Source organism: Eleutherodactylus coqui, chromosome 3, assembly GCF_035609145.1.
Source record: "Eleutherodactylus coqui strain aEleCoq1 chromosome 3, aEleCoq1.hap1, whole genome shotgun sequence".
Classification (NCBI taxonomy): domain Eukaryota; kingdom Metazoa; phylum Chordata; class Amphibia; order Anura; family Eleutherodactylidae; genus Eleutherodactylus; species Eleutherodactylus coqui.
In genome coordinates, this window is record NC_089839.1 from 293,467,155 (window position 1) to 293,488,852 (window position 21,698).

Below are 21,698 nucleotides of genomic sequence, written 5' to 3' on the forward strand. Positions count from 1 at the left end.
TAAAACCTTACCTTACTGCGCAGTTTTTGTCAATCCGTGGTTCCGAGTGGCTCCTTATCCCATCTGGGTCCGGGGGGGTTCGAGGTGTAGGTGGTCCTCTTGTTCCATCAAGCCCCACGTTGGGCGCCAATTTTGTTAGGGATAAAATCCATGTTACATTAATATGCTGTGGGGCTCCAAATCAGAGGTGGTTATGGCAGCCACCATGAGAAAGCAATAGACACAGGCATCACGGTCGTGTCTTAGAGCAATCTGCTTTATTGTGTAAATTGACTTAGTCTTATACAGAAAAAAAGGAGGCGTATCAGTAGGTTAGTGTTACAGAGGTTGGCCTGTTTTACTGGTACATAAGTTTGTCTTCTCTATAAAACAATGCTTTATTTGTTTGTTTGTAGACATCGTGTCTGGTACCCTGATTATCATCACACTCTACATTCTAATTGCATGCCCTACCTAGACAGCAGTACAAAGCATTCCATACAACCTTTTGATCAGTGTAACGAGATAATCAAGATCTTGGAGACATGATGGACACTTAAGATTACACCTGTACTTCATTTAGCAGAGCTTTTCATAGGACACAGAATAGAGTGTACAATTTAGGCCTACAGCCTCCGGAAACGTATATCAAAGATACATACATATATAAATTAAGATGTTCATAACCCTCACAGTAACGTATGTACACAGTAACTTCACCAGCAGAATAGTGAGTGCAGCTCTGGAGTATAATACAGGATGTAACTCAGGATCAGTTCAGGATAAGTAATGTATGTACACAGTGACTCCACCAGCAGAATAGTGAGAGCAGCTCTGGAGTATAATACAGGATGTAACGCAGGATCAGTACAGGATAAGTAATGTATGTACACAGTGACTCCACCAGCAGAATAGTGAGTGCAGCTCTGGAGTATAATACAGGATGTAACTCAGGATTTTAACGCTGCATTATCGTTGTGTTTTTTTTAACGCAAATGTTAATGGGACTTTTTAATGTTAAAAAGGAATCACAAGTTTGTTTTTTGCTATTTTTGTGCGATGCGTTTTAACATTAGAAAGTCTCATTGACATTCTCGTTAAAAAAAAGCAGCAATAACGCAGCATTAAAAAACGCAAGTGGGTAGGAGCCCTTATAAGTAATGAACACACTGACCCAGCTTTTCATATAGATTGTATCCACACATGAACTGTGAAATGTTTCTCCTTAGAATCACAGACTTGTTACAACGTGTTAAATCTGAATGACATGTTCGCGCTGTATGACCCAGGGCTGCAACAAAGTTACAGAGCAGAAATTACTGCAACAACAGGTGGCGTTTTTATTCCTGTTTCTCGTTATCTGCTTTTATATGAAGGCACAAAAGGGGAAAAAATGAAAATGCTCTCCGTATTCAGCCGTGTCCAACCCCACGATGCCTGGCCAGCTGGATCTCCTCTCGGTTGGCATCCATAGTAATGCAGTCACACATTTGCTGTTGAGGTGTCGTCGTTTAAACTGCATAAAACCACCTGCTTCCATTCATGTTGAAGTTTTCACAGGTGAATCATATTTCTTTCACCTCCAGAAACCGCAACCATGTCGAAAATCATTATGAAAAGCATATGCTGGACCTCAACTGTGCGGACGTCACACACATACACAAGTTCAGTTACCCATGGTGCATGGTCGGTGCAGACTCCTTCTTGTCCGGATAGTTTTTCCTTCCTATAGGTACAACTAAGGCTGAATGCCCAGGAAGGATTTGTACCGCATTTCCCGTGGTGGAATTCCGCAGCTATTAGGTTCTAGTGAACCTAATAGCTTTCTGCCTGCCAATGCTCACATGCGGAATTCTACTACGGATTTCCGCGAGCGGGAAAAAAACGCGGCATGTTCTATTTTCTGTGGATTTACGCTGCGGGAGGTCTCCAATAATACAGCATTAATCGCGGTACTCTAGCAGCGTGAATCCGCAGGTGTATCCTGCGCCACTCGTGGGGATGACCCCTAATGAACTACAATCGAAAAAAAGTTTTTTGCTAAGTGGAAACCGACAACAGTTGCTTTTGACAGATCTGTTATTCCTGCGCGGCTGTTCAGTATGTTGGGTGCACAGTAACGGCTTGCTGCATGTAGGCTGTGAGTCTTATCAGCTTATTAAGGGTATGTTCACATGGGGCGGAAATTCTGCAACAAATTCCGTAGCATTTCCGCATCCACAAGAAAACCTCTTTAATAAGCATTATTATTCAAGAGTTTAACGGCCACTCCAGAAAAACACCTTTTTCCCATCCCTGCCCCCCTCACTCGATTGCCTGTCACACTCTGGAGATCTGCTTTGTGTATTGCAGTCACTTCCCTGCAGTGCGCCCCCCTGTCTGATGCTTATCATGCACCATCTTGATGGTGAAAATTATGTTTTCACTTTCAATCAATCCCATGATGCATCAGCACAGCATTAGTTAGAAATAGAGATGAGTGAGCATACTCGGTAAGGCGATCGCATCGCCTTTTTCGAGTACCTGCTGGCTTGTCCCTGAAGATTCGGGGGTGGCGCAGGGGGGAGCGGGGGGTTGCGGAGGGGATCGGGAGGGAGAGAGAGAGGGATCTCTCTTACTCTTTTCTCCGCTCCCCCTCGCTGCCCCGCGCTGACCCCCGCAGCCCCCCCGAATCTTCAGGGACGAGCCAGCAGGTACTCGAAGAAGGTGATGCTCTCTCGAGTACATCGCCTTAGCAAGTATGCTCGCTCATCTCTAGTTAGAAACTATACCATTTCTGCTTGCTGGGGGGACAGTTTAATTATCATCACCTTCTATATTCACCTAAATAAGTTAATCTTTCTATATAATTTTCAGGAATTTGCGATGTGGACCATCAGAATAAGGCAGGGTACACCCCAGTGATGCTCACCCCCCTAGCATCGGCGGAGACAGATGAAGACATGGAAGTGGTGAAGGCTCTTCTCACGCTTGGAAATGTTAATCTTTCTGCCTCTCAGGTATAAAACTGATATGCAAAAAGCATACCGTAAATTATAATCTACGGCACATTATACATATAATGTGTGTATAAAGCACAGAACATTATAGTTATCTGTAATAACATTGGGCAGAAAGGAACTTAAAGGGGTATTCCATCTCGGATTATTCATAGCTGAAATAAGAAACCTCTGCTATGGGTTCCGTCCAAATAGTCTGAGCCTCAGGAAGAGCTGAGCGCTTCAGCCAAGTGCTGTTTCCGTAGCTCTCATTGAAATGAATGAGAGCTACAAAAACGGCAAAGCACACCATGCTACGTTGTAACTCACTATGCTACACTGTTTTCCGTAGCTGCCATTCACTACAATGAGAGCTATGAAAACGGAGCTTGGCTGAAGTGCTCATCTCTTTTCGACAGGTGAAATATCCCTTTAAAGAATACCCCTTTAAAGAAAACTTCCTGTTTCAGGAAGACATTCTCTCTTGGGACCAGAGGGGGAATGGGATATATTACCTGCACTTGTTGTTTGCCATCTGTCCGATATGCCATTTTTGAGTCCGATTTTTGTCCAAATTGGCTGATACAATCTTCAGACAACCTAATCCTCACAGCGCATTGGTAGTGTAATGCTGCCTGTCCACGGGCATTTTTGAATTGCGTTCCCCGCAGCGATAATCCGCCCGCAGGGAACGCAATGCACGCTTTCCCCCCTGTCCACGAGCTGAGAATCATAGCGATTCTCCGCTCGCAGCCGGCAATTCGTAGCATGCTGTTCTCCACAGCCAGCCTATCTGTCAGATAGGCTTACCGTGGAGATACACCTGCTGGCTCCTGGTCCCGGGCGGCGGCTCGCCACCGAGTTTTGCAACACCCATGGACAGGCAGCCTTAGACTACCAATGCACTATACCTGCTCTCTGATTGGCCAGTACCGCTTATGGGATCAGAACTGGCCAATCAGAAAGCAATGCATAGTGTGCATTAGCTAGATAGAAAGCTGCAGCAGTACCTTAGATGTCCAAAAAAGCAGGACAAGAACTGGTAAACCAGATGGACAATGGAGAAGAATAAGTACAGGTAACATACCACTTGCCCCCCCCCCCCCCCCAGTCCTGGGACAGAGGGTGCAGGAAACCCCTGCAGCGATGATTTTCTTGAGAAGGGCTTGAAATATAAACCCTTCCCTGAAAATCATCCCTAGCTGTAAGAAAAAAAAGTAAAAAATAAATGATACTCGCCACTTCTCTCCAGCATGGCAGTCTTCTTCTGTGTTCTGGAGGCAGGGGATTTGGGATAGCATCACAGATGAAGGAATCCTCTGCCATAGCTGTCACAGCTGTAGCAGAAGTCCACAATGTACTCCCCATGTTTTTAATGGGCTAGCGCTGCTGCCGGTCCCATTGAAAGCAATGAACGATATTGCAGCGTTTTCTCTGCGCTGCGAGGTGCTTGATCTAGCTTGCAAAAATATCGCTAAGGGCAAGTTTGGTGTAGAAAACCCATTTTCATACATTCTGTTATTTGGTATTAATGGCAGCAGGTCCCTCATTTGGGACCTCCATGAATTATGTAGAGCACTCTATGGTGGACTTGACACATCCATGCATTCTATACATTGCCCATTTGTTTCAGTTAGCGCCATGTAATATGTGGTTTTCCTATATGGTGCTACTGTACATTTTATTGGACGCTGCTGTGTCCTCCACTAGAATACAGATAATTGCGCGGGTCCCAGTAGCCGGACACCTTACAATCAGCTCATCAGTGGGGAACCCATCTCTCGAATGGATGACCTGCTCTAAAGGGAACCTGTCATCAACTATAAGCGCCATAAACTGTTATAGTACTTAATGTTAAAGTGACGGGAGTCCGGAGAGCTTCATTCCATACTCCGCCAGTCCTTTTTCCTGGAGAAGTCAGTGCATGAATATCAAGCATGACTCTTTCCGAAGGCTGTGTATGCCTTTCCTTCATGTCTATGGAAACGTGTGCACAAGCGTCCGTAAAGAGTCATGCTTCACCAGGGGACACCGCAGGAACAGGGTACTGAGTGAGTATGAAAAGAGGCTCTCTGGACTCCCCATCACCTAAACTATAAACACCATGACTTAGTTTATAGTGCTTATAGTGGATGAGCGGTTCCCCTATACGCAAGAGAGACACTGGGGTCCGGGGCAGAAGACCCCTGAATATCAGACATAATGACACAAGATCACAGGCCACATACAAGAGAGATCGTCGCCCTGGTTAGGGTCCTGCTATGGGGGCACTATAAAGACTACCTTACTTTTGACCAATCAGCCCTTGGGGAACCCAAAGGAACATCTGTATGCTTAGTAATTAATTGGGAACACATTACTGAGCACACAAAGCATTTCATAGAATTACTCCTAGTAAACATGTGTCTGACTTCAGTTTGCCAAAAGTTACAGAAGAATTTATAGGAAGTTTGGCCAAGTTTTTGAGACCTCCTCTGAAGACTAGCGGTCGTGTCACATGTGAGATCATAGCCGTGTAAACATGCATGCGCTAATTGCTTGCTTGGCCTTTCTATTCATCTGAATGGGGTTGTTTCTGCAACAGGCCCATGTAAAGGGCAGTCACAAGGAATCTCTGCAACTATCCTGCTGCATGTGAATTCATCCTAACAGACTGACACTGTGTGCAGACCGTTCAGATCCCTCAGATGTCTGCATCATTAAAGGGGTTGTGCCAAGATGGCATTCCTTTTTCATATGCTGTATTAGGGTATATAAATGTCATAGAGAAGTGTTCCTCACTTGGGACCTACCGCTATGACCAAGAATGGAGAGTTATTCAGAAAGAGTAGCCCTCTTTCTGGCGGACCAGAGGTTGTGCACTTACAAAATATTGATGGCTTATCCATCAATAGTAGATCAGTGGGCATCCTCACTTATCGGCTGCCTTCAGGGTGGTGCACTTGTGTACAGAGTTGATTTCTGCAAGACATAGATTTCTGCAGCTTCGTTACTACTGCAGTGGCCAGGCTTGGTATTACAGTCAAAGTTTCCATTAGTTTCACTGTGAATTTGGCCTGCAATACCAAGCATGGCCACTGCAGTGGGAACAGAGCTGTCTGCTTCCTACAGAAATCGGCTCCATGTAGGAGTGCATCATCCTATAAAACTGATTGGCAGGGAAGGCTTCCTGGCAACAGACCTTTGCCAATCTACTATTTATGACCTATACTGACGATAGGCCATAAATAGTTTATAACTGGACAACCTCTTTAAAGGACGGTCGTTCATGTGAATGGTCATCCTTTAATAGTTCATTTTCCCTGCAACCACCCTAGCAAAAGCAGCTCATTGCAGGGAATGCTGGAAGCAGGACCCGGAGTGCACAGCTGATCACGCTGTGTGAATAGCTTTCACAGTGGAAAATCGACACCAAAGTCTGAGTCAAAATCTGCACCATTGTTATGTATTTTGACCTGCAGCAAACTTCATAGAATCACAGAATCATAGATTTGGAAGGAACCTCCAGGGTCATCGGGTTCAACCCCCTGCTTAGTGCAGGATTCACAAAATCATCCCAGACAGATGTCTGTCCAGCCTTTGTTTGAAGACGTCCATGGAAGGAGAACTCACCACCTTCTGTGGCAACCTGTTCCACTCATTAATATCTAAACTGTGTTTCCTCCCTTTCAGTTTCATCCCATTGCTTCTAGTCTTTCCTTGTGCAGATGAGAATAGGGCTGATCCCTCTGCAGTATGACAGCCCTTCAGATATGTGTAGATGGCTAATAAGTCTCCTCTCAGCCTTCTTTTTTGTTTAATAACAACTTTCTCGGTAAAGAAGTCAGGCTCACAGGTCCGTAGTTTCCTGGATCCACCTTCTTCCCTTTTTTTGAAGGTAGGGACAACATTTGCCGTTCTCCAATCTTCTGGGACTCATCCTGTTCTCCAGGAGTTTTCAAATATACCGTTGAGTGATTCAGCAATTACCTCTGCTGCTTCCTTCCATATCCTAGGACGTAATTTATCTGGAGAATTTAAGTTAGCTAAGTTTTCCCTCACCATCTCTCTGTTTATAGGTAGCCTGCATTCTTTTATTTCCCCAGTAACACAGGGAAGATCAGCTGATCTTACAGCTACTTTCTACGAGAAAACAGATATAAAATAGTTGAAAGAGTGAACTCTGCTGCAGATCTGCACCAAAATCTGCCATGTGCGAACGCATCATAAGCTTCAGCCAAACCTGCCTATTTCACCAGGATTATCTAAGGATCCTGCGTTATTGGGTGCCCAAGGGCAGAACTTCACCATGACCGATACTTTTTTCCTGCAGGAGTAGTCTGGCAGCTGCTTATTCCCATCCTCCCATTAACATAATCATGTCTATGGTGCAGTTGGCTGGACAAGTGTTCATCTCGTGGCTTTATTTTCCCCTCCTGACATACAAAGGGGCCGCTGCTTTGTAGGATGACCCATGTCAGTAAGACTGTGACATCGCTAGACAAGTATGGACATTTAGAAGGAAAGTTTCATGATGGATATAAATGCTCCTTTCATCAGCAGCTGCGACATGAATAGCGACAGTAACTGCACAGATTGAACGGAAAGTACACATACTGGACCATTGTGTCCGACACTGCTTCATGTCAATGTATTCACCATGATGTCACCAGAAGGGTCTTGCACATGGTGGAAGAGTTCCTACCCCCCCTTCCTTCCCTACCCCTGCCCTCCGACGAAAATAAGAGTTCATACTGTACAGTCTTTGTAATATACTTTGATATACTAGACTTTATTTGCATAAAATTGGAAGATTCCTTTGAAGGGGTTGTGCCAAGATGCCCAATGCCTTCCAGAATGCGAGGTTCGAGGGTGAATGGCTGAATGCCATGCATCCTACTTTTTGCACCCCTATTTTCCGGATGGGGGTGGAGGGGAATGAAGCCCCGGCCAGCAGCACATTTGCCTTGCAGTGCCGGTAGCTGCAGGGGAAATGTAGCATTATAGGATAGCCATTCATATGACCATCTTGTAATTACGAGGATGGCACATGGTCTGCCAGAAAGGGGGCCACTCTTACTGAGCAACTCTCTATTCTGGGTTATTATGGGGGGTCCCTATTAGGGCATATAACCAAGGATGCCATCTTGCCACAACCCTTTTAAAGGGAACCTGTCACCTCCCTACAGCACCAAAAACGAAGTTATGTTCTGTTAGGGGACGGGAGCCGGGTGATGTACACTTATTGTAAAAAAAATATCACGTCCCTAGACGTTTTTGGAATCAAATAAAACCTTCTCTGTGTGATTGTAACGTTGATATAAGTGATTACAATATCAGAGCAAAAGGATCATTTATTGAGGAAAACTGACCCCTTGAATAGAGTCTCTAGTACCCTGTTGGGCCACCTCTAGCTTGGATGCCAGAAGTAATACAGGTGGGCATCGAGGCTCTAGTACCCTGTTGGGCCACCTCTAGCTTGGATGCCAGAAGTAATACAGGTGGGCATCGAGGCTCTAGTACCTTGTTGGGCCGCCTCTAGGTTGGATACAAGATCTGATACAGGCTGATATGGAGGCTCTAGTACCCTGTTGTACCACCTCTAGCTTGAATACAAGATGTAATACGGGTGGGCATGGAAGCTCTAGTACCCTGTTGTATTACCTCTAGCTTGGATACAAGATGTGATACAGGCGGGCATGGAGGCTCTAGTTCTTTGTTGGGCTGACTCTAGCTTGGATACAAGATGTGATACAGGCAGGCATGGACGCTCTAGTATCCAGCTGGGCCGCCTCTAGCTTGGATGCAAGATGTAATACGGGTGGGCATGGAGGCATGCTGGTTCCATATGGTATCCTGCGGCATATCACTCCTGATTTGCTGTAATTGAGCCTCTAGATCATGCACACTAGATTTCAGCCCTAGATTTCTGTACACAAACATGTCCGTCGTGCACGACATCACTGCAAACAGAGGCACGGTGGATGGGTTTCAAAAGCTGTACACCTAATGGGAGACATGAGACCAATTGTCCTTCAGCCAAGTACCTGGAAATGGTTCCGACAGACACTGGGGTGTAACGATGGCGCCATCTGTCTCTGGATGGTGGACAACAAAACCGTTGGAGCTGCTGGTGCTTGTCGGACGATCAGACGGTCCTCTCTACTGGTGGTCTGTCGCGGGTCCTAAGCCTGGTCGCCTTCTGTGTCCTTACACATCCACTGGTCCCAACACCTCCCAACAGTCTGGTCAGACGCTCCTCTCTACTGGTGGTCTGTCGGGGGTCCTGAGCCTGGTCACCTTGTATGCCCTCACACATCCACTGGTCCCAACACCTCCTAACAGTCTGGTCAGATGCCCCTCTCTACTTGTGGTCTGTCGGGAGTCCTGAGCCCGGTCACCTTGTGTGTCCTCACACATCCACTCATCCACTGGTCCCAAAACCTCCCAACAGTCTGGTCAGACCCTCCTCTCTACTGGTGGTCTGTAGGGGGCGTCCTGAGCCTCATCACCTTGTGTGCCCTCCCACATCCACTCGTCCCAACACCTCCTAACAGTCTGGTCAGACCCTCCTCTCTACTGGTGGTCTGTAGGGGGCGTCTTGAGCCTCGTCACCTTGTGTGCCCTCACACATCCACTCGTGCCAACACCTCCTAACAGTCTAGTCAGACGCTACTCTCTATTGGTGGTTTGTAGGGGGTCCTGAGCCCGGTCGCCTTGTGTGCCCCCATCCACTGGTCCCAACACCATCTAACAGTCTGGTCAGACCCTCCTCTCTACCGGTGGTCTGTAGGGGGTGTCCTGAGCCCAGTCACCTTGTGTGCCCTCACACATCCACTAGTCCAAACACCTCCTAACAGTCTAGTCAGACGCTCCTCTCTACTGGTGGTTTGTCGGGGGTCCTGAGCCCGGTCACCTTGTATGCCCTCACACATCCACTGGTGCCAACACCACCTAACAGTCTGGTCAGACCCTCCTCTCTACTGGTGGTCTGTAGGGGGCGTCCTGAGCCCGGTCACCTTGTGTGCCCTCACACATCCACTGGTCCCACCACCTCCTAACAGTCTGGACAGAATGGCCCAATTGGGGGACAATTCATCGATGCGACGGGGTGACATCTCTTCTCTTCGTCGTAGAGGCCAACAAGCTCTACAAGCGGAAGAAGAGGTCACTACAAGGAGCCCCCGAGAGCCTTTTACAGGCCAAGGAGGGAACCACTTTTAGGGCCTCCGGTGACAAGACCGTTCATCTAATCACTACAACTCTCATCATTTACATATCTGACGAAGATGGAACTGCAGGACAAATTTTGCAGCAAAGCAACAACTTCTTCTAGGGACAGGATCGTTTTTTTACAAAGAGTATTTTTTATACACACCCACTGAAGTCTGCGTGCCGAACGAAAAGTGGTCTCTTTTCAGATTGCCATGCAGTCGTCATCCTGTGGGAGCGGGTGACAGCATGGCATCGGGAGAGGCTGTGGGTATAAAAAATACACTCCCTGTCACTTTCCCCAACAGCCCCAAAACGTAGTTTCTAGTGTAATGAGTAGATCTGCAGTGTGGTGAACATTGTCGCATGTCAGTCATTGAGCATTTGTTGCAAAAATTCTTAATTAGCAGTTTTTTAATAGCTTTTTCTCTTTGTGTGACAGGGTGGACAAACAGCACTGATGCTTGGAGTCAGCCACAGCCGCTTGGACATGGTAAAAGTCCTGCTGGACTGCGGGGCGGAAATAAACCTGACGGCTGAGGATGGAGAAACCGCATTAATGATTGCTTGCCAAGTGGGAAATCTGGAAATCGTGAAGCTACTCGTATCTCATCCAGACTGTGACATAAAGCTGACAGATAAGGTACCTATGAAACATTCTGTTCCGTCCACAGCTCCAAACTAAATGTATGGTGGAAATAAAGGAGGGAACGGTGAAAGTGAAGCATCACAAGAGGTAGTGAAAAATGGCGCCGCTTATCTGTTTAACATAGATAATGCAGGAACTGAGTGGTTCAAGCTGAGAAAGCCCCATCTAAAGCAGTAGATGGCAGAAAAGAAGGCCTTTTGTAGTAGTAGCAGCGATAGTAGTATTAGCCGTGGTCAGAAGCAGGTCTACTAATAGTGGCAGTGCAGTAGGTGTGGACTTTTACTTTTTAACCCACTGATCAGCAAATCTTATACCTAATATGAAAAGAATGGAACAGGTGATACATAGCCCCAAATCCTCTGCGTAGATGTATACACTGAATGACAAGTTTGCTGTGGATCAGTTTCAGGCCTTTTTCACACAGGCAATGGCTGTGATTCAATGCGATGGCTGTGATTGGTTCATTGAACGCTGCATTGATTGGCTGAGCCGCGGCTCTCAAGAACCAATCAGTGCTTGTGCCTTCTGGAGGCAGGATTTATAAACCCCATGACCAAGAAGCGGTGGCTGAAGACTGCAAACAAGTGTGCTGGAGCTTCGGTAAGAGAAGGTCAGCGGAGCGGACAGCGTCTGTTAGAGAATGTATTGTTTTTTAAATGTAGCTATGGGTTATTTTAGGGACAAACCATAGGACTTCCTACTGTTAAAGTTGCATTGCACCACACAAAAACCGCGATTTTGTGCGATGCAACACAAAGGAAGGGTCCATAGGTAAACATGGGCTACAAAACATCGCAAATTGCAGTGATTTTTTTTCTCTTCAATGAATGGCCATGATTGGTGTATCGAACACTGGCTTTGATTGGCTGAGGCCGCGGCGCTCAGCCAATCAGAGCAATCTCTTGCTGGAGTTGGGGATTTCAACCCTGTTACCAGCAAGAGATGTTTCCTTCCAACTGCATGTAAGCCCGCCCGGAGCTCCGGAGAGCAGCAAGAGGGACTCGGACAGTGCCTGCTAGGTGAGTATTATAAGACCCCCCCCCCCCCTCCAAAAAAAAAATAAGAGCCTGTGCCTCTTTTGTGGCAAAAATTAATATAATACAGGGTCTTATTTTCTGGGAAGCACTGTAGTGAAATGTACGCCACAATGAATTGCTGCAGTTCTGTAGGACTACGCACTACTGGAAGGGGGGTCTCTAATAAAGTAGCTATTCAGTGTAGATTTAGAAAATAACATGCTAATTACCCACAGCCACCACTAGAGGAAGGGGTACTGTATACTGTTTTATTATTGAGTTCAATGTATAAATTGTATACGGTAAGCTCCCCCTAGTGGTTGATAAGGACAGCCAGAATTGTATAATTTATGTTTATGCAGGAGATTTAGCATTAAGACATTTTAGGATATATAGACGAAGTGCTAAAAGCTGGAGACTGGCTTTAAAGGGATAATTCTTTCAGTGCTTCTTATAAGCCCGAGTCTGTCCAGTAATCCAGAGTGCAGTATAAAGGGACCACAGCTCTGTTTCAGACGGCCGTTTGGAGCCACTGTCTCAGATTCTGTCACGTTCGCCATGAAAAATACAACACTGATTTTCCTGTCAAAACAGACACTTTGGCGAGTCCCTGTTATGTATAGGGAATATAAAAGGTCTACAAACCCCGTTAAAATGCCAGGTTTATGTCATGTTAAAAAATCTGACAAAGATGAATCATTTCAGATTTATTTCCCCCTTCAATGTGACCCGTTATCTGTACAATTCCACTGAAAGACTAAGTGAAATCATTCAGGGTGGGAAAAAGAAATAATAATGCGGTTGCATAAGTGTTCACACCCTCCTATATTTAGGGATGTGGTTGTGTTCAGAACCTGCAATTTACAGGGATTCTGATTTCCCCTATATAGAGTTTAGCTCTTCTTAGAGCAATTTCCTGACATTTTCTTAGTTGGTCCATGACGATCCTACAGCACATCAAAAGTATCAGATTGTTGGAAGGTGTCAGTCAGGAGAAGGGGGACCAAAACATGTCCAAGTCCTTACATATACCATAGGACACAGTAGAGACAGTCAGCAAGAAGGAGATTAAATCTGGCACAACAGTGACATCACCAAGAACTGGAGGTTCCTCAAAAATTCATGAAAAGACCAGAAGAAAATACGTCCAGGAGGCCAAGAGGCCGACAGCAACAGTAAAGGAGCTGCAGGAGTTTCTGACAAGTACAGGTTGTGTAGTGTATGGGACAACCATCTCCCGTATTCTTCATATGCCTGGGCTGTGGGGGAAGGGGGGGTAGGGGACAGAAGCCTCTTCTAACAAAGACAAACGTCCAAGCTTGGCTATGTTTTATCAAAAACTCCATCAAGTCTGCCAGAAGTCTGTGGGAGAACATGTTATGTCTGATGAGACCGAGGGGGAACTTTTTGGCCTTAATTCCAAAAGGTATGTTTGGCACAAAGCACATCACCAGAAGACCCGCAGTGAAGATCGTGGAGGCGGCATTATGTGTGGGGCTGTATTTATGCTGCTGGAACTGTGGTTTTGGTCCAGGCCGAGGGAATTACGAACAGTTCCAAATATCAGTCCATTGTGGCACAAAACCTTCAGGCCTCGGCTAAAAAGCTGAAGATGAAGAGGAATTTAGCTCGACAACGACCCAAAGCAGACGGCCAACTCAGCAAGAGAATGGCTTCACCTTAAGATCAAAGTTTTGGAAGGACCCAACCAGAGCTCAGACCTCAATCCCATTGAAGATCTGTGGTTGACCTGAAGAGTGCGCTAAAAATGAGCTGACTCTACAATCTGACAGATTTGGAGCACTTTTGCAAGGAAGAGTGGACAAAGATTGCCAAGTGAAGATGTGCCCTGCTGATAGACGCCAGCCCAAAAATACTGAATGCTGTCATAAAGTGAAAGGGTACATCAACAAAGTATTAGTTTTATGTGTATATTTATGCAACTACATTATTTTAGTTTCTTTTATTTTTCTACCCCAAAAGATTTCAGTTTGTTTTCCAAGGGAATTGTACCGCTAACGGGTCACATTGGAGGTGGAAACAAATCTGAAATTATTCAGTTTTGTCGGATTTTTTAACATGACAAAAACATTGCATTTTAACAGAGTTGTGTTGACTTTTTATATATAGCTCTACAGTGCTAGCCAAGTGTTGTAGATTCTGTTATACCAGAAGCAACAGTGTAAGGCCGCCTGCAGATGTCCGGGTCGATCCGGCTAACGCAATCCTATGGCGGCTTCCACGGGCGGAAATTCCGCAGGAAATCACGCCGCGGAATTTCCGCCTGTCTGCAGGCGGCCTAAATGTTAAAGGGGTTGTGCCAAGGTATACGGTTTTTCCTTGTACACACGATAGGGGCTAACTTTATGATAAGTCGGGTTCTGATTGCTGGGACCCCCATCAATCTGAAGAACTGGGGTCCAGTAGGTCCTCAAGTGAATGGAGTGGAGGTCGTGTAGGTATGCCGCTCCCTTCACTTCAGTGACAACATCAGAGATTACCGAGTTCAAGCACTTCTATAATCTCCTGCGCTGTCATTGAAGTGAATGGAGCAGTGACACTCCTATGCGCCCACCACTCCATTCATTCGGGGACCGACCGCTGGAGCCCCTTTCTCGAGATCATTGGGGGTCCCAGCGGTTGGATTTTCACCGATCTTAAAGTTATCTCAAATCCTGTGGATGGTTAATAACTATATAACTTGGCACAACCCCTTTAAGAGTCTGACCCCAAGAGACCACCCAGATGGGGCCAGACAGTCCCCCCCCCCCCCCCCCCCCCCAGCGAAAAAAGCCGCTCCATCCGCACCCACACCAGTTTGTAGTATATAATTTTCCTTGTCATGAACTGTGCTCAGTATTGGACGACTCTTGTCAAATGTGATAAAGGATGGAATTCCAGATTATTCTGCGTATCTTGACTCCCACTGTGCGAGCTGCTGCTGGGAGCTTTTCCCTAAAAGCTAGAGGCCCCTCTGGGACATCACACAGATTCTCTCCTGTATATACAGTGCAGTTTATCATAGATTATCCGGCTGTGCCCACAGATACTTATCTTTAGACGTGCCCTTTATCAGTTACCTGGCATATAAATCCTGATCCAGATAAGCCTGGTATGCCCGGTATGTGTCCGCTGGCAGAAACGTGGCAGAAGCTGCTGATGGGCACGGCCAAAGTAAATAATATGCTGATGGATCGTCTCTGATGTCAGGACATTCCTAGCGCTGCTTTACTTTGCAATGTGGATCTCATCGCATCTCATATCTATCCTGTGGAACATGAGTGCAACAGGTTGCCACGGGAAGTGGTGAGTTCTCCTTCAATAGAAGTCTTCAAACAAAGGCTGGACAAATATCTCTCTGGGATGATTTAGTGAATCCTGCACTGAGCAGGGGGTTCGACCCGATGACCCTGGAGGTCCCTTCCAGCTCTACCATTCTATGATCGATCGATCTATCTAATATCTATCTTAAATACATTTATTTCATATGCCCCTCATATTTATCTACAGTAAGTAGCAAATGTTAACTTGAGACAAAGTATTATAATGACTACAATGTACTACAATACTGTAAATGGAGATATTATGATGCACCAGTCATGTTAAAAATTGCTACATCTACAGTATGTAATATCTGTCTAATGTAAACCTATCTACAAATGTAGCAAATTTTAACTTGACATTTAACATGTTATAACAACATTGTGCTATAAATCATAATAACGTGTTAAAAGTACAACTAAACTTTTCAAAAACTTCTGACATATTATAGTGACCTGTCAGCATTTTTTTTGATCAGTGAGATTTGGGTAGTGACCCCCCTCCCTGATCGCTAAAAGGAATGGGCAGAAGAGCTCAGATGAGTGTTGTGTCCGTTCGTCTGTTTCGTCACTCGTCAGAGTAGTGTCAGATGCAGATGTAGCAATTGTCAACATGACATATCGTGATAACTTGATTTACAGCACTGTAGCACATTGTAGTTATCACAATGCAACAGTCATGTTAACGAATCTATCAATATCCTATCTATCTCATATCTCTCTATCTCATATCTATCTATCTATCTATCTATCTATCTATCTATCTATCTATCTATCTCATATCTCCCTATCCAATATCTATCTGTCTCATAGCTATCTGTCTCATAGCTATCTGTCTCATAGCTATCTGTCTCATAGCTATCTGTCTCATAGCTATCTGTCTCATAGCTATCTGTCTCATAGCTATCTGTCTCATAGCTATCTGTCTCATAGCTATCTGTCTCATAGCTATCTGTCTCATAGCTATCTGTCTCATAGCTATCTGTCTCATAGCTATCTGTCTCATAGCTATCTGTCTCATAGCATCTGTCCCTCGTATCTGCCCCTCTGTCGCTCGTATCCGCCCCTCTGTCGCTCGTATCCGCCCCTCTGTCGCTCGTATCCGCCCCTCTGTCGCTCGTATCCGCCCCTCTGTCGCTCGTATCCGCCCCTCTGTCGCTCGTATCCGCCCCTCTGTCGCTCGTATCCGCCCCTCTGTCGCTCGTATCCGCCCCTCTGTCGCTCGTATCCGCCCCTCTGTCGCTCGTATCCGCCCCTCTGTCGCTCGTATCCGCCCCTCTGTCGCTCGTATCCGCCCCTCTGTCGCTCGTATCCGCCCCTCTGTCGCTCGTATCCGCCCCTCTGTCGCTCGTATCCGCCCCTCTGTCGCTCGTATCCGCCCCTCTGTCGCTCGTATCTGCCCCTCTATCTCTCTGATCATCTCCTCAGAGCTAGAGAGAAATCTTAATAGTAAAATATGAGAACCCTTCAGTTTCTCTCTCCGACTTTCGCCCTGTGTATTAGTAAGATCTGGCATAGTGCATTAAATCTGGTGCCAGAGAAGGCGATAGAAGAGAACAGTTGATCTGCTTATAGTGTCGTCATATCCCAGATATTCTCTTTGGACATTACTTGTTCTTATCGTCCATACCAAAATGCCACAGATTGAAGGATAGTGTCACATCTGCCTTAGAACCTCCAGTAGGATTAAAATACCAGAAGAATAAGTAGTGCATGCAGAGCTTTTCCCTCGAATTAAAAGCAAGATGGCTGAGCAGAAACTGAACGGACCCCATTATAGTCAATAGGATCCATTCGGTGCTGTTCGGTTCCGCCGTAAGAGACCGAACAGAGCAGGAAAACGGACCCTCGACGCAGATGAGAAACCGAAGTGGGATCCTCCTAGCTGATACCTGGCTAACTGTCATGTATTTACCATGAGTAGATTATCATACCGCCATTCGTTATATCCGCGCCTTGTCCGTGTTTTGAGAGTTTGCCGCACAGAGTGTATATAAGGTGAGCGGTGATGTTTATTCCCTGCAATGCCAGTAGAGTGAATTATACCATTTATCTTCTAACCGTCTAAGGCCGGGCTCTCACGAACGGGTTGGTGGCCCAAAGTGGATTCCGGCTGTGAGCCCGGCCGGTGACCCTGCGTACGGCATTAAACTGTACTGCGGATGGTCACGGAGGCTCGCAGGCGGTCATACGCAATACTTGTTGTTTGCATTTCCCGTAACGTTGCTTAGCAATGACGCGGGTACCTGCAGCCCATATGCTATGTTAATTGCGTATGGGCTGTGGGTCAGATGCCTTCACTGAAATCAATGGAGGCCGTCTGCGCGAATTTCACGGCAAAATAGAGCACGCTGCAATTTTTCTTCTGCTCGCAGGATACACAATTTGTATCCACGATTGTGAAGGAAAAATTTGAATCTACATGTCCTCCAATGCCTGCGTTTTGCGGCGGAATCCACAATACAAATCCAGTTGTGTGAGACCGGCCTAAAAGTGGATCTCCACCAAAATGTACAGCCATTGTAGAAAAACCGAAACAAGTGCAGCGACCGCTGGAGAAGCGCGGTGTGATGGCTGCTCCTCGCCTACTCTGCAGTCAGCATAGAAACAAATAAGTTGGGATGCTATGGACACGGCTTAACAACCACTTTTTTCAGAGGTGTTGCTACGCAGTTCGTCCATAGCAACCAGTCTGTCTCAAATTATTCGGTCCCTGAGTTAACTTCATCTTGTAAGTTCTTACAGCCATTTTTTAGTCTTATCCACGTAAGAAAATCTTGGGTGACTACTACAGGGGCCACCTTTATAAAAACACACAAGTATTCCAGAGGCTACCTGTAACCTACCACAGTCAGGCGCATAGATAGAGCTCCCTCTCTCTCACTATTCCCCTATGCTCTAAATAATGTAGTCACCGGTAATTACAGTGCAGTTACCTTCAGTGATCACAGGTGACATCTTCTCTGATTAATGACATCTGTTTTCTTTGTCTTCTCTGCGCCCAGACCACCATGAAGACTTCTTCCGACAATGACTCATCTCTGCACACTCTGTTCATCCCTCAATGAACCTCTCAGTTACCCTCCCATTGTACTAATGCCCCCACTGTAGACCCCACTCAGAGACAGTTTTACTCTGTACCTCTCACTTCCTAATAGTATTCCCCTCTGTTGCCGCATATTCGCACCTCCAGTATAATGATCTCTGTTGCTCACTGTCAGGACTGTGTATCCAGACAGTGCAATCTCTGCAAAGCAGAAAACAGACGTCTCCCCCTTCAGCTCCGGAAGACCAATACGGCCACTATTACAGCTCCCATTCACACAAGTGTGAATCTCACGCGAGTTTTGTGCATTGCAATGCTGCGAAGTAATCAGGTCGAACTTTCCTAATAGTTCAGTTTGGTACCAACCCAAAACAAGCTTTTAGCAAAGTTCTACCCAAAACAAGGTTCAACTGGTTCAGTTTGTTGAGCTGTAGTCCTAACACTAGTGTAAAATGAAATAAAGGTTTGGTACGGTGATAGCCAGCAGAGCAAAGTGTGATTGTTCTCAGTGAGAGAAACCAGGTAATCTTGTAGATCTGATAGCTTTTAATGGCTAACAAAAATACATGATGTTAATGCGAGCTTTCAGGTCTTCTATCGATCCTTTATCAGGCTAGAAGGGAACATTCCATAACAATAGGGTAATAAAAGCCCTGTAAAACACTGTAAGTGTTATTTAAGGTTTTTATTGCTCTAAGATGGCGTTATACACTAGTTGGGGGGGTTTTGTGAACTTCTGGTTCAGGTCGAAATAATTTGGATTGAACCAAACTTTTAGCAAAAGTTTGTCAAACTAGCTGAACCAAACTTTTCAAAGGATTGCTCATCACTAGATATCCATATGACTGCAGGTTCAGACTACACAGGGTTTGAGTGTAATCTGTTATTATGGTGACACATCACTCTGCATGTGAGCTGCATACACAAAGTGATCCATTTTTAATTACAACTAATTGCAAAGTTGCTTCATTTTCCATATTAGATGCATTGAAGAAGAGCAAAATGGTGACAAAGATGACCCTTTCCTTTATGAATCAGTCATGGACAATAGGGCAGTTGGCTATAGGATACAGAAAAGCAAATCACCATAAAATTGCCACAAGTAGTTGAAATAAACATGGCAAGCCCAAAAATGGTTCTTAAAGGGGTTGTACCACAATTACAAATTTTAGGAAAGGGGATAACTTACTAATTGGTGGCGGTCTCCCATGTCCTGCTATGCCGGTCACTGTGAGGGTCGCAGCTTACCCCCCGCACTGACATAAGCATAAAGGTAGTGCTGTCTAGGCATGAGCTATCAGCGCTCCATTCATTTCAATAGAGCTGATGGAAATAGCCAAGCGGGAGGTGCTCGGGCATCTAGGCAGTCCCATTAAAGGTGAATGGAGCGGTAGTGCATCCAGGGCTCCAGTCAGTCTCCTCCTCACTGCAGTAGGACTTGGAACCCCTCAAAATCAGCGAGGGTCTCAGCAGTAAGATCCCGACCACTCAACAACTTCTAATTTTGGTCCAACCGCTTTAAATACAGTACGTAAATGAGCCAAGTCCGATCTAAATGACAAGCTCAGCTGGCTCTGCTACATCTGGAAGATCTTGCCAACGTAATAGGCTGAATTCTTGCACCTGGAAGTTCAGACTTTCCGGCGAGGCCTCGGTTATAACCTCTTTATGACATACCTTTGATATCATTTATAGCTAACCTAGATTATACGTTTTTTTTGTCATTTTTTTGGAACAGGCTGGAAACTCCGCTTTGTCTATTGTGCTGGATTCCGCCCACAGTGAGATTGCAGAACTTCTACAAGCCCACACAGGGCACCAACGTTCCTGCCCCTCCACTGACACGGGAGAAGGAGGCTCATTGTAAACAACTATGGAGGACAAAAGACTCATTCTTCTGAGCGCGAGCGGATATCATCCATCTCTGCATTGTCTTCATTTACACTCAAGTATTCCAAATATGTGTATATGGCCCTGCTCTCCACTGCCCGGGGTCGGACATGTCAATGTCAATTCTCTTGACTTATGCAGGAATGATACCTTTATATCGGGGCACATTTATAAAAAATTGGCACTGGAAATTTTTATTTTTTTTTGGAGGTGACAATTTTTTCCGTAGGCTCCAATTTTGGGGCTCTTCTCTATTTGGCGTATAAACTTTTCCATTGAGGGATAATTTGTCGTACGCACGTCCCATATTGTCAGTTTTAAAGAAAAGTGTTGACCTATGCATCAGCCTGAAGGCAAAATATGGCAGATGCAACTTTTTTTTTTTTTAATGTTTTTGCAATGTTTTCATTTTACAGGGGCGTACCTATGGGGGGGGGGGGAGTGGGTACAGCTGCCCCTGGGCCTGGAAGCTTTAGGGTGTTTTCACACAGGATGGAATATTCTACAGGCATTCAGACCTGCAGATTTTGGCGGTGGAATATTGCGCCACTTGTGAAGGTGCCCATAAGATCGCTCTTCCCCATATGAGGACACTAGTACAGATCTTGTATTGGGGCCCAGAAGCTTCAAGTTACGCCTCTGCCTCCAGGTTAGGGCTCATTCACACAGCCGTGTTTTCTGTCCGCATTTTTTGCTGACTGAGTACAGAAAGCGCATAGACCCCCTGGATTAAATTGGTGCATTCAGATGTGCATTTTTTACACGGACTGATGTTGCATGTAAAAAAAAAAATTGCAGCATGTCTTGTTTTGGTCCATACTCACAGACTAAGTTCACCATTAAAGTCTATGGGTCTATGGAAAAAAAACGTAGCAAACGCGCATTAGCATCCACGTTCACTGCATTTTTTGTGCATGCTGGGTTGTGACAAAACCGAAATTACTTCAACCTTCTTGCTTTTTATTTTTTGCATGCATGAAAAACGGATGATGCACGGAGGCAACATGAAGATAAAAACCTCGCATATGCACCAAAAACGCACGGACACACTTAGTGAAAACAGTGCATTTATATGGACCAAAATTGCACACGCCCATGTGAATGAGCCCTTAGTACTAGTATTCACTGGGGCGTTTGTTTGAGAGCTTTGCCCCCTCCATAAAAGCAATCTGCATCCTATACCTCAATGGATGATTTGGGTAGACTGACACCAATTTCTTGCGCCAAATGTAATTCCTTTTCTATTTTTGATGGGGGCAGGACCAATGGTGCAATGTGCACGACAAAAGATGTAAAACTGTTGCCAAAATGACCTTTTTTTTATATATGTGCCCCCTCAGGGTGCACTAACTTGGGGACCTTTAAGAGAAGACGTGATGATGTCACCGCACAGGGTGATGTCACTCTTACTAGTGTTATAAATGACAGGATATAATCACTATATTCTCTTGTCGTATAGAGCCGTTGTGTACATAACATATTACTGTATACTATTTTTATATTCCCATAAAGCACATTAGGTTAGTGAAGGATACAGGGTCCCGACCAGGTCGAGCTCCGGGGGCCAAATACAGCTAAGCCAACCAATGTTTGTTTTTTTTTCTTCCCCTTAAAGGGACATTCCCATCT

General features: G+C 45.5%; 1 protein-coding gene across 4 annotated transcripts in view; it reads left to right on the top strand.

Annotated features, from left to right (window-relative positions):
- The window catches only part of KANK4 (KN motif and ankyrin repeat domains 4), a 135,645-nt gene extending 114,723 nt beyond the window's left edge, over positions 1 to 20,922 (top strand). For all 4 annotated transcript variants that reach the window (XM_066597724.1, XM_066597723.1, XM_066597725.1 and 1 more), the window contains exons 8-10: positions 2,836 to 2,978; positions 10,591 to 10,791; positions 19,918 to 20,922. In XM_066597724.1, coding sequence (XP_066453821.1) covers positions 2,836 to 2,978; positions 10,591 to 10,791; positions 19,918 to 20,046 — 473 coding nt within the window. In that variant the 3' untranslated portion in view covers positions 20,047 to 20,922. The remainder of the gene's footprint in view (positions 1 to 2,835; positions 2,979 to 10,590; positions 10,792 to 19,917) is intronic.
- Positions 20,923 to 21,698: the final 776 nt, after the last annotated feature.